Here is a 12,009-nt window from a genome sequence, read left to right as displayed (position 1 = left end):
CGCCTTGTCTTCTAGGTACCCCTGTGGTAGGCCCGCTATGCCATTCCGAGTCTGTTTTATGTGGTCCAAACCTCTTGCTGAATCCTTGACCACAGTTGCAATTCTGCTCAAAGAGGGGAGACACCCGGATGAAAGATATGGTTTTCTTCCCCCGAGAGGACATCCTAGAATTTCCTCAAATTCTTCAATGGTTGGTACTAATTGGAAGTCTCCGAATGTGAAGCATCTCAAAGGCTGGTCGTAGTATTGGGTGAGTGATGCAATGGCTTCTATGGATACCTCTGCTAAGGTCAACTCTAAGATCTTTCCGTAAGTCTTGCGGAAAGCTTGCATTTGGAGAGGTTCCATCAACCGCCCTAATTCCTTGATGCTGGTGGTATCTAAGCTTTTAACCTTGACTTGGTAGAACCTCTTGCCGGTTTGATTTGTTCCCATGCTTGCTAAAGTGAGACAAAAGCTGGTGCAAATCAAAACTCCGATATCTCATGGGTGGAATGGATGAATGCATGAAGGAATGCATATAACACAGATGCAATCTAGGAATGCGGGGGTCCAGGGAATTCGTCCCCTTCTTAGACACAACGTCTAGGGGTAGCAAAGTGCCCCAACGTACGTTTTTAAGAAGGCGACACGGACCCTCCGTTGGTTTGTTTAGAGAAGGGATCAAGACAGAACCCATATGTGATGCCTATGCAAAAGACACAATGCGGGAATGTACACAGTATGACAATATTCACTGAACATAAGCAAAAGGGTATATGATACTTATGCATGGCAGTGTGAAAAATGGCACGCAGCGTGTTTGCTCGTGCCCCTATTTAAGGGACCTATAAGGGAGAGAACTAACTAGGCATTTAGTGATAACCCCCAAGGTAGTCATATCTCTTTTGATAGTTTCTAGAGGTATCATTCTCTTCGAAAAACATATTGCAGCAGTAGGGACTACTAGCAACAATAAGTTTTCAAAGAAAAAAGCTCTTGATGAGGGTTCACTGTAATCAAGCAAGTCGGAGACCTAGCATGATCACAGATTCACCTCTGCTCCTTATGTTCCCATGAACCCGGGTATAGGGCCCTTTTTCACTCACAGTGTGTGCAAATAGTGTTGGTGTTTGTGTGCATCAAATGAATAAATATTTACCCCATGCATACATTTTAAAACGCACTAAAAGCAACAAAGAGTTTATATACATAAGAACATAATGAAGGGAAACCAACAAAGGGATAAGTCACGGTAAAACATTGCACAAGATTAAATGGCCTAACTCTCTAAAAACAGTCCCCAGTGGAGTCGCCAACTGTCGCAACCTACCCTTCGGCGGGAGGGCGACGCGAGACTCGCGGGATGCGTGTTCCACGAAAGGAATACGCGCGGAGTCGCCACCAACGTTTATTTGAGGAAAACGTCGGAAAAAACCGGAAAAGACGCGATCTACGAACTTTTAAGTGAAAGGTTCGGGAGTTGTATTTACGTACGGGGAAGGTATTAGCACCCCACACGTCCGTCCCAAGGGACGGCAGCCTTTAATCGAATGTGCAAACATGACTTTGATTTTTACGTTCCCTTTTATGTCCTTATATCCTTTATACCCTTTTTATATTTTTCCTTTTTTGTGGTCGACAAGGGTGTTTCCCTTTGCTCCTACGTATTCCTCAATTTGCGATGAGGAAATCAGACCTACGTAGTTCTTTCTTATCAAGTGATTCTTTTTTACTTAAGTGGTGATCATTTTAAGGCGTTGGACCTTAAAAATGATCCATTTTACTTAGTGAGAAATTGAAATGACAAACTTCAAAAGCCTATTTTTATGGACGAGCTTGACTAGGCGAGTTGATTTTAGCCTTAGTTTCACTTTAGTTATTAATCAATTCGATTAAGAATGAGAAATCCCAAAGAGAAAACGTCCGATTGATTTTCCGCTTTATTTTGCTAAAAGATGTTTTTTTGATTATTATATTATTTTTTTACCTCTTTTTTTGATTTCCAACGTGGTTACGGCACGACCGAACGGTCGGAATTTATTTTAACCGAAGTTAACGGATAATACAATTCAAACGTTCGGTGGAAATTTATTTTATTTTTAAGTTAAGCGAGAAATGACTTAAGTAAAATGGCTTAAGCACGTCAACAGGGGGGTATAAAAAGTAAATGAAACGGGAATAAAAATACACAAAACACAATGTGGACCACTACGGGTACATAGAATGAATCGAAAATCTTGGTTCGAGGTACTTACCCGTTGAAGATCGAAGAACGATGAAGAACGAATGAAGAAAGTCGAAGAACGGTTGAAACCTTTGCGAAATTCTTCACGGAAAACGTTACAAAAACGTTTCGGAAGCGCCTCGGCTTAGATTTTCTTCACGGAAACAATTTTTCCAAGCAAATTCGAAAGAGAGAAAAGTGCTAAAGGGGCAGAACCCTTTTCTTCTTCACTTCCCCCCCTATTTATAGCAAAATAGGGGAGGTGCTTGCCGCCCAGCTCGCCCAGGCCAGCTCAGCTCGCCCAGGCGAGCCAGGTTGCTTCCTCCAGAAGCAACAGCCTTCTGGAGGAATATTCTGGAGGGCCCAAGTGGGCCTGGGTGCTATTTGCACCCCCATTTTTACTAAGTACACCCCCTCTGCTTTTTTTTGGTGATTCTTTTTTCGTAAAGTTACGGAAACTTACGAATTTCGTAACGATACTTGTTTTCTTTCCGTAATGTTACGGAACCTTGCAGATTACATAATCATCCCCTTTTTGACTTACGGAATGTTACGGAATCTCACTTAATTATGCAACGATGCTTCCATTTGATTTCCGGTGTGTCACGGAAACTTACGGATTGTGCATCAATATTTTTTTGGTTTTCCGGCATGTCCTGGAATTTCACAAATTGCCTAATGATGGGTGCCAAGCACCTCACAAGGACCAAAGAAAGGTCGCATGTCATCAAGCAAAGGTCCCCGGATGAAATTAGGGTATGACAGAGTTCTAAAAGATTTTCAAGATATTCGAATAGAAAAGCAGAAGTTGAAGTTGTTGATGTTGATGTTGATGCTGATGTTCAATATCTAAATAGGTCAACAACCTTCAAAAGGTTTTCAAGCAATTCAAATAGAAATGCAGAAGTTGAAGCTGATGGTGTTGATACAGATGTTCAACCTCTAAATAGGTCAACAATTTCTCAAGAATTTTCAAGCAATTCCAATAGAAAAGCTGAAGTTATAATGTTGTCTTCTAACACTTATGTTATAATGTTGTCTTCAAACACAGAGGATTCGGTGAGGAAGAAGGGATTCTACAAGTCTTATCCTCCACCACCTCCGCCACCGCCACCAACAATGTTTTAGAAATAAGTGTTCATGAAGCCAAGGTTCAATGGTTCATCCAACGAAGCACCTACCTTCAATAAGGAGTTGAAGAGAATAAATCCATGCAAGGCACATTGTTTAGAAGTAACAAGTTCATGGGGCATGCAAGCCTGCCTCTTGTGTCACAGCCAGTTGAGAAAGAAAGCCTTCTTGTGGAATCTGACGATGATGATGACAACGATGACACAGAAACTGAGGACCAAGACGTTGAAGGAGGAAGAACCGTTGATCAGAACAATGACAGGGGAAAGGGTCCACCTGTTATTGGTGGAGAAAGTTCAAAAACAGATGGTGATGAAGGACCAGATATGGATAAGAAGGCTAATGAGTTCATTGCTAAGTTTATAAAGCAAATAAGGCTTCAGAGAATTGAGTCAATCAAGAGGAGTACAAGGAGTGCAAGAAACTCTTCAAGGTAATAATATTGAAGATGGATACATATCATATCCTTCTATTTACTACATTAGTTAAATGGAATGTAATTAAATTGACGTGGATGTTTATTTCCACAGCTTAAGGTTGTAATTGGATTGTTGTCCTCTTCCCCTCCCCATAAATATCTAGGGTATAGACAGATTTACTGATTTTACCTGTGCTTTGCTATAACTTCAAATTTTTTTTGTGTATTTTCAACTTTCTGTTGTGTGTGTGTGTGGGTGTGTGTCGCAGTCTGTGTGTGTGTGTGTGTGTGTGGTTGTGTGTGTGTATGTGGGTGTGTGGCTGTGTGTGTGTGTGTGTGTGTGTGTGTGTCGCTGTGTTTGTGTGTGTGGTTATGTATGTGTATGTGTGTGTGGCTGTGCGTGTGTGTGTGTGTCAGTGTGTGTGGTTATGTATGTGTATGTGTGTATGGCTGTGTGTGTGTGTGTGTGGTTGTGTGTGTGTGTGTGTGTGTGTCGGTGTGTGTGGTTATGTATGTGTATGTGTCTGTGGCTGTGTGTGTGTGTGTGTGGCTGTGTGTATGAGTGTGTGTGGGTATGTGTGTGTATGTGTGTGTGTGTGGCTGTGTGTGTGTGTGGGGGGGGGGGGTCTGTGGGTCTATGGGTGTGTGTGTGTCTGTGGTTGTATGTGGGTGTGTGTGTGTGTGTGTGTGAACAGCACAACCTGCATTTGAAAGATAGCTTTAGGGGAGGACTATTCACAGATACTCATTAGATGTTAGATAAGTTAGTCAAACAAATACAACAATTTATCTACCAAACAATGGTATTGGGCTTACAAATTCATTATTTGTTACAGCAATATATCAAACAGTTCTAAAAGTATACCAGTAATGCATACAAACAATTTGACAGTAGTTTTCGAATAAAACATATAAATACCTGAGTTCGAATAAAACAATTTGACCGCAAGACCAGTTTTAATTAATTTCGAAACAGCAATGACCTCTGGCTTCTCAACAATGCCTATCACCACAAGATAATTTCAAAGTCAACAGAAGCACAATAAATCTTATCATACTAATAATAGGAAGAATTTTGTAATGACTTATTACAAAAAGAAAATTATCTGAAGCCGATATAATGTTTACGAACATGCTAAAATGGTAGGAAATAACAAATTATGACTTCTGTATTATATGTTCCTCTGACTCTGGCCCGATTGTATCATTACCAAAAATTTAGAAAATCACATTCTTGTTTTAATATCTTCTGATGGGCAATAAGGTGCAGGAACCTTTATGTCTTCTAGACAAGGTAAGAGTTTTAAAAAAAATCCCATTCCCTCTTAGGAAGGTAACCACAACACTCAGTTGAGGCCAGTGTCAATAAGTCATTTTGATTTGGAATAGAAATGATTTCTACTGCAAGCAGAAACCAGTAGTGATCTGTTTTTGTTTAATCACTACAAAATATTAAATCATTTTGATTTATGAGTTTCTCAAACTTGTTTATTCACTTCATGCAGAACTAGGAAACTATTGTGGAGCAATCGAGTGAGTCCTAATGTTATATACTCCTTACAGCACATGCATAGTGACACATCAACATTAGCTGTTGGTAGAATAGATGGTATCTTAAGATTGCTAAATCAGAACGATGGCAGTGTTGTTTCGAGTTGTGTTATGGGAGATAAATTGTTTTCACTAGATCCTCTGTTTTTGAATAATAAATTGTAACCTTTTTGGATTCTTTTTTGACAACATCGTTTTCACTCTAATTCAAATTTTTGAGAATAGGACACAGAGTAACATTTTTGTAGTAAAAGTGAAAACAAAAAATCCTCACTTGCTCACAACAAACAATCCTTTATTTGTCTTGCATTCTGCATTCATACAAATATTTATGAAAAGAAAGACAATTGTTCAATGCATACCTTGGAATGTATTTGCATCAACTATTACAAAATTTATTAGCATATATTCAATGTATATTTTGGAGTGCAGAGTGGGATCCTTGGGGTGTTCCAGATGATTACAGATGTGAGGTGATTGAGAATGATGCACCAGTTCCCAAGCATGTTTCTCTCCCTATAGAATTTGACAAGACGCTAGAGGCACTTTGATAGAACTAGCAAGGCTACTGGCTTCGAGGGCCTGCTCCCCCAAGAAGAAGAAGAAGGAGAAGAACTAAGAAGGAGAGGAATTCTGTGCTTTTCATTGATTTCCCACTTGCTTTATTACATGGCTATTTATTATGATTCCTTACTAATAGAATTTGTCTCTTTGTGATTACAAGAATATTACAAAATGCCCAAAGGAAATGCCAGACGATGAGACTGTTAATGAATTAGAATAAATTTGAATGAATCTGATTGATAAGAAGGAGCCCAAGTATTTGACTGCATGAAATGGGAATAAGTCCCTGAATACAGAACGAGATTCATAGAAACAGACTTACACTTATAAAACAGGAACATAAATAGTGCAGGTACTTGGAGGGGTGATGGGTGGGCTTCCTCCCTTCCCAAATGTTACTCAGTTCTTTGTCTTTCCCCTCTCCACTCTTCTCCCTTTATCCCATTCCCATTACTCAAATCTGTTTCCTGGCCCTAGATGCCATGTGGACAGGTTGTTACAAGCCACTCTCTTTATGTACTGATTACACTTCCCTTGCACACTGCCCAAAACAGCCTCTAATCTCCTACATTCCCTCCTAGTTTTCTTTATACCCACCCACTTGTTATGGATGAATATCTTTCACTAGTGCTGCAAGTGGCCATCTCCAAGGTGTATCATGCTTTGTAATTTGACAACTGAGGATGCTCTTAACTGCAACTGTAATAACTAATGATTGCTTATGAATTTCTTTGACAGTGCTATCATGACACCTCCAAGGTTACAGATGAGCTAGTGCAGATCATCCTTGGTCCAGGTCTGGAACCTGGAGCAGCAGAGGTCTTTCTCGAGTTTATTTGTTACTCTGGTGGCCCTCTTCCTGAGGAACTAGTTCCTCAAGTAAAGGTAAGCCTTCAAACACCAGTAGTTTGAGAAGCCAAAATCCAACAAACATAATAATATGTGTAATTTCTCTTCTTTCAGTGCCCGATTTTGATAGCATGGGGTGACAAGGATCCTTGGGAACCAATTGATAATGGAAGAAATTATGAAAGTTTCGATTCTGTTGAAGACTTCATTGTCCTTCCCAATGTTGGACACTGCCCCCAGGTACTCTCTCTCTCTCTCTCTATTGTGTTCATGCCCTTGCTTGCTCCCATATGTAATGATTATTTTCATTTTCCCTCATGGCTTTCTTAAGTTAGTATCAACTTAAAATTGCCAACATATTAACACCATGACATGTTAAGAATTGAAAACAAAAAAAACATAGCAAGAGAAAGACAGAGAGAGAATATTGTTGGTAGAAGATTATTTAGCTTCCTGTCTACATGTTTATTTATATAAGGTGTTTAGAAATTAGAATATGTTTGTACATGGGAATGTCTGTCAATTTACAGGAGAGGTATGCTGGTTTCGTAATCTTTCTTTTGGGCTTCACCATTTGCACCCGTGCTTGCACCTCTGGTTCTGCTTCTTTGTTTCTGTTTTTTTGTTGCTGTGTATGCTTCCCTATCACACTTACAATCAGGGAATCATATCCCTGCTGCCAGCTCTAGTGAATCACCGTCAAGTGAATGGATCAAATGTCTTCCTCCTATCCAGCTTCTTCTAAATTTACTGTCTATTGTTTATAAATGTTGTAGTTATGAATTAAACCGTAGAATTAAAATGTAATGTTGTTTCTCCCATATTTCTTTATATGATTGATTACATTTATCATAATTATCTTGTAGGAGAATTCTGGCGTGAGGAAGAGAAATTTGTCTTTCTAATATCCTAGAATAAAAATTTGTCCATATCATGCCACTTCACCACTAATCACTCTCCACTGCAGTCAAATTTTCAAACCCACCAACCCTGATTTGGATTTGGCATACATTCCTATAGTCCTATCACACTTGACTCGAACTCTGGCTTGGAGTAGTGCTCAGCAGGGGGGCTGGGGGGGATTTGTGCTCAAAAACAAGCTGAGGTACTTAAAAGATGTCATAAAGCAGTGGAGTAAAGATTATGGGTTCATTAATGCCAAGGGGATTCAAAAAATTAAGCAGAAGCTAAATGAAGTGGAAGATCTAGCCTCTAATAGAAGTCTATCTGAGGATGAGATTAAGGCTAAGAGAGCCTTACAGCCCCTCTGCTTTTTAACATAGTTCGAGAAGGCATCACAAGATTGATGAGGGAAGCAGTTCAGAAAAACCTGTATAGAAGTTACATGGTTGGAAAGAAAAAATAACCCACTAATATTTTGCAGTATGCAGATGACATAGTTTTTGTGGGAGAGGCTGCTTGGGAGAATGTTTTTGTTTTCAAGGCTCTGCTTAGAGGCTTTGAATTGGCCTCAGGTCTGAAGATTAATTATGCTAAAAGCCAATTTGGGATTATAGGAGGTATGGTTAATTGGGCCAATGAAGCAGCCCAAATCCTGAATTGTAGGCAATTGGAAACTCCTTTCTATTATCTGGGTATCCCTATTGGGGATAAACCCTCAAGCAGGTTGGCGTGGGAGCCTTTGATAAAAAAATGTGAATCTAAATTATCCAAGTGGGCACAGAAAAATATATCCATGGCAGGGAAGGTCACTCTGATAAATTCTGTCCTCAATGCTTTACCAATTTACCTCTTATCCTTCTTCAAGATTCCTCAAAAGGTAGCTCATAGATTGGTAGCATTGCAAAGGAATTTTTTATGGGGGGGGGGGGGAGATAAGGATTACAAGAAAATTCCGTGGGTAAAATGGGAGGTTATTTGCCTTCCTAAGGCTGAAGGGGGTCTAGGGATTAAAGAAATATCTAAATTCTATGTAGCTTTGCTGGGCAAATGGATATGGGCCTTAGCTTCTGATCAGCAGCATTTATGGGCTAGAATCATTAACTCCAAATATGAAGGTTGGACAGAGTTCTAGTTTGGACGAGACAAAAGGGGATTTTCCTACTGGTGGAGGGACCTGAGGAAGCTTTATCATCAGAAATGTGGCTATCCAAGAAATGTGGCTATGTCTTCACTTGGAGGCTCCTCAAGGACAGGCTCCCCACTAAGGGTAATCTCTTAAGAAGAAATGTGGCTATCCAAGAGGCTGTTTGTCCTCTCTGTGGTCAAGTGCAGGAGGAAGTGGGTCATCTCCTCTTTAATTGTAAAAGGACAATAGGCCTGTGGTGGGAATCCATGAGATGGATTCAGGCTGTAGGACCTCTTCCAGCTTCCCCAGCAAGCTATTTTGCCCAATTTTGTGATGGGTTTGGTGCAGACATAAATCATTGCAGATGGTATGGGTGGTGGGTTGCTCTAACTAGTGCTATATGGCAGCATAGAAACCTCCTGATCTTTCAAGGAAATCCTTTTGATTCCTCTAAAGTCATGGAAGAGACTATGTTTCTAGTTTGGTCTTGGCTAAAAGCTAGAGACAAAGGCTTCAACACTAGTTTTAACCACTGGTCTTCCAACATATCAGACTCCTTTGGTTAATCTATGTGGGGTTGCTTTTCCTGTTGGGTTAGTTTGGGTTTTCTTTTGGAGGGCAACACCAGAGGTGCTTTGTATTTCCTTTCATTTAGTACCCCTTGTACTGCTTACATTATCTTAATTCCTTAACTGCAGTCATATGGATTTTGGTTGTCTGGGCAAACCTGGAAGTTGGTGCAGGGATGCACCTCAATTCCTTAACTACAGTCATATGGATTTTCCTTTTTCTTATCTTGGAATTCCAATAGGGGTGTCCTCGAAGAGCTGGATTGTGTGGCAGCCTATTATAAGGAAGTTTGAAGACAAACTTGTAAAATGGAAGCAAAGAAGCCTATCTATAGGGGGTAGAATCACTCTCATTAACTCAATTTTATCAGCCTTACCTATCTATTTACTATCTTTTTTCAAGATTCCCAATAAAGTGGTGCACAAGATTGTTTCCATTCAGAGAAAATTTCTTTGGGGAGGTCATCAAGAGACCAGCAAGATTCCTTGGGTGAAGTGGGATACAGTTTGCCTCTCTAAGAACAAAAGGGGCCTAGGGATCAAAGATTTATCCAACTTTAATGAGGCTTTACTTGGCAAATGGGGGTGGGAGCTGGCTAATAATCAAAACCAACCTTGGGCTAGAATTTTACTCTCCAAATATGGTGGGTGGAAGGAGCTGATCTCTGGTGGAAAGAGTAAATTCTCTTCTCAATGGTGGCAAGACTTAAAGGCTATCTTCCAACAGCAACACAACAATTGTTTTGTTGATAACCTCAAGTGGAGGGTGGGATGTGGCACCAAAATCAGTTTCTGGAAGGACAAATGGCTGGGGGATAATTATAATCTTCAAGCAAAATATCCTACTTTATTTTTAATAAGCAATCAGCAGACCTCTTCAATCAATTCCATGGGGAATTTCGTGGAGGAGAGATGGGAATGGAAGCTAACATGGAGAAGGAATTTTTTTGACCATGAAATTGACATGGTAGCTGAATTTCTAGCTGAGATCGAGTCAGGCCACATCCATCAATCCAGCAGGGATTTACTTTGCTGGAAGCCTGATCCTAATGGTCTATATTCCACAAAGTTTGCATACAAAGTGTTGTAGGAGGCTCATGATAATGCTAATGAAGACAAGGTCCTTAAGATCATGTGGAGCCTGAAAATTCCCCCAAGAGCTAGTGCTTTTTCTTGGAGATTATTCAAGAACAGGCTCCCTACTAGGGATAATCTCAGAAGGAGGCAAGTGACATTGCCTTCATATAGATGTCCTTTATGTGACCTTGATGAAGAATCTGTCACTTATCTTATGTTCAACTGTTCCAAGACTAGGAGTCTTTGGTGGGAGCCTATGAGATGGGTTAATAGAGTGGGTCCTTTCCCCATAGACCCAAAGAATCACTTTCTACAATTCTCTCAGTGGAATAGGCCAAGTTGTACAGTCAAGAGATTGGAATTTCTCTGGATAACTCTGTCCTTGTCCATTTGGCATCACAAAAATGGCATGGTTTTCAATAATCAGTCTTTCAATCCAGAAAAGGTCATAGATGAGGCCTTATTCCACACCTGGTCTTGGCTTAAGTGTGTGGAGAAGGGCTTTCAATTGCATTTTAATTTCTGGTCAACTAACCTGAAGGATGCATTTTCTTAGAGGGGATGGGTTTGCTTTGTATTATGTCCTGTCTACTGATTCTTCCTAGTGGGGTTTAGGCTTTTTATGCCTTGTATTCATAATTGTATTTTCAGTACACCTAGTACTCAATTTCATATATAATATATTGATTTTTGTTGTGCAAAAAAAATAATATATTATATTTTCTGCCTTCAACAAAAAAAACTCTACAAGCAAAATATCCTACTTTGTATTTAATAAGCAATCAGCTGACCTTTCTATTTCTATTTTTTACACGTTTAAAACTCAAACATATAAAATATAAAATATATAACAAACTAACAAAGATAAAGACAAAAAAAGGAAATATAAACTCACCTCACTTTTTCACTAGAAGGAACAGATTGTACGAAGGATAGAGGTTGAGATATTCCAATGGTTGTAACCTATGAACAAAGAAGCTATAAATAAAGCAATAAATAATTATACCCATTTGTGTTCAGTTTAATTTTTTATGACAATATTGAACGCAGCTGCAAGTAAAAATGTTATAATCATCACAAATAAATATCAATCAAATTTGGTAACTAACTTAAGCAATTTGGTCTTCAAGTTGGTGTGTATCAGGCAACCAAATTGACTGGTTCAGAACTTTATTTTTCAATATTAAGGATAAATTTACCTAAATATTAATTTCTCAAACTAAATTGAAAATTTTAAACGTTAATGATTAAATTCATTTTTGTAATATGAAAAGGATTTAAATTGATTAATAGAACTAGTATCAAAGCCACTAAATTGATGCAGTGCAGCTTCTAGAGCAGCACAACAATCTTATAACCTTGACAAATTTTTGCAGCTTCTTGACAAGTAAAGACAGGCCAAACATCACCATGGAGGCTTTGCATTGTGACTCAACTTGAGGAAACCAACCAAATGATGAAAATGGTTCTGGTTTTGATTACTACATGCATTCCAGGCATCATCATAGCTCAAACCACCACACTTTTTAACAGACAAGGCACCACACTGGACAGGAGAATGGGACCCCATTTTGAAATCCCTCCAGCATGTCTCATAGCACTTGTAAGCAACTAT

The 12,009-nt window shown here is 39.3% G+C and overlaps 1 protein-coding gene across 1 annotated transcript; it reads left to right on the top strand.

Annotated features, from left to right (window-relative positions):
• The first annotated feature begins 10,449 nt into the window (after nt 1-10,449).
• Nucleotides 10,450-10,950, top strand: LOC106797354 (uncharacterized). Its single transcript, XM_014771629.1, has one exon. It carries the CDS (start codon nt 10,450-10,452, stop codon nt 10,948-10,950), a length of 501 nt encoding a protein of 166 aa, XP_014627115.1.
• The last annotated feature ends 1,059 nt before the right edge of the window (nt 10,951-12,009 follow it).

The sequence above is a fragment of the Glycine max genome, chromosome 19 (genome assembly GCF_000004515.6).
Source record: "Glycine max cultivar Williams 82 chromosome 19, Glycine_max_v4.0, whole genome shotgun sequence".
NCBI lineage: Eukaryota > Viridiplantae > Streptophyta > Magnoliopsida > Fabales > Fabaceae > Glycine > Glycine max.
Note: the sequence above shows the minus strand (reverse complement) of the source record. Positions and strands in the feature narration are given on the sequence as shown.

Bases quoted from the DNA above. Each gene is read 5' to 3' on its own strand.
- LOC106797354 (XM_014771629.1), top strand. From the start codon at position 10,450: ATGTGGAGCCTGAAAATTCCCCCAAGAGCTAGTGCTTTTTCTTGGAGA.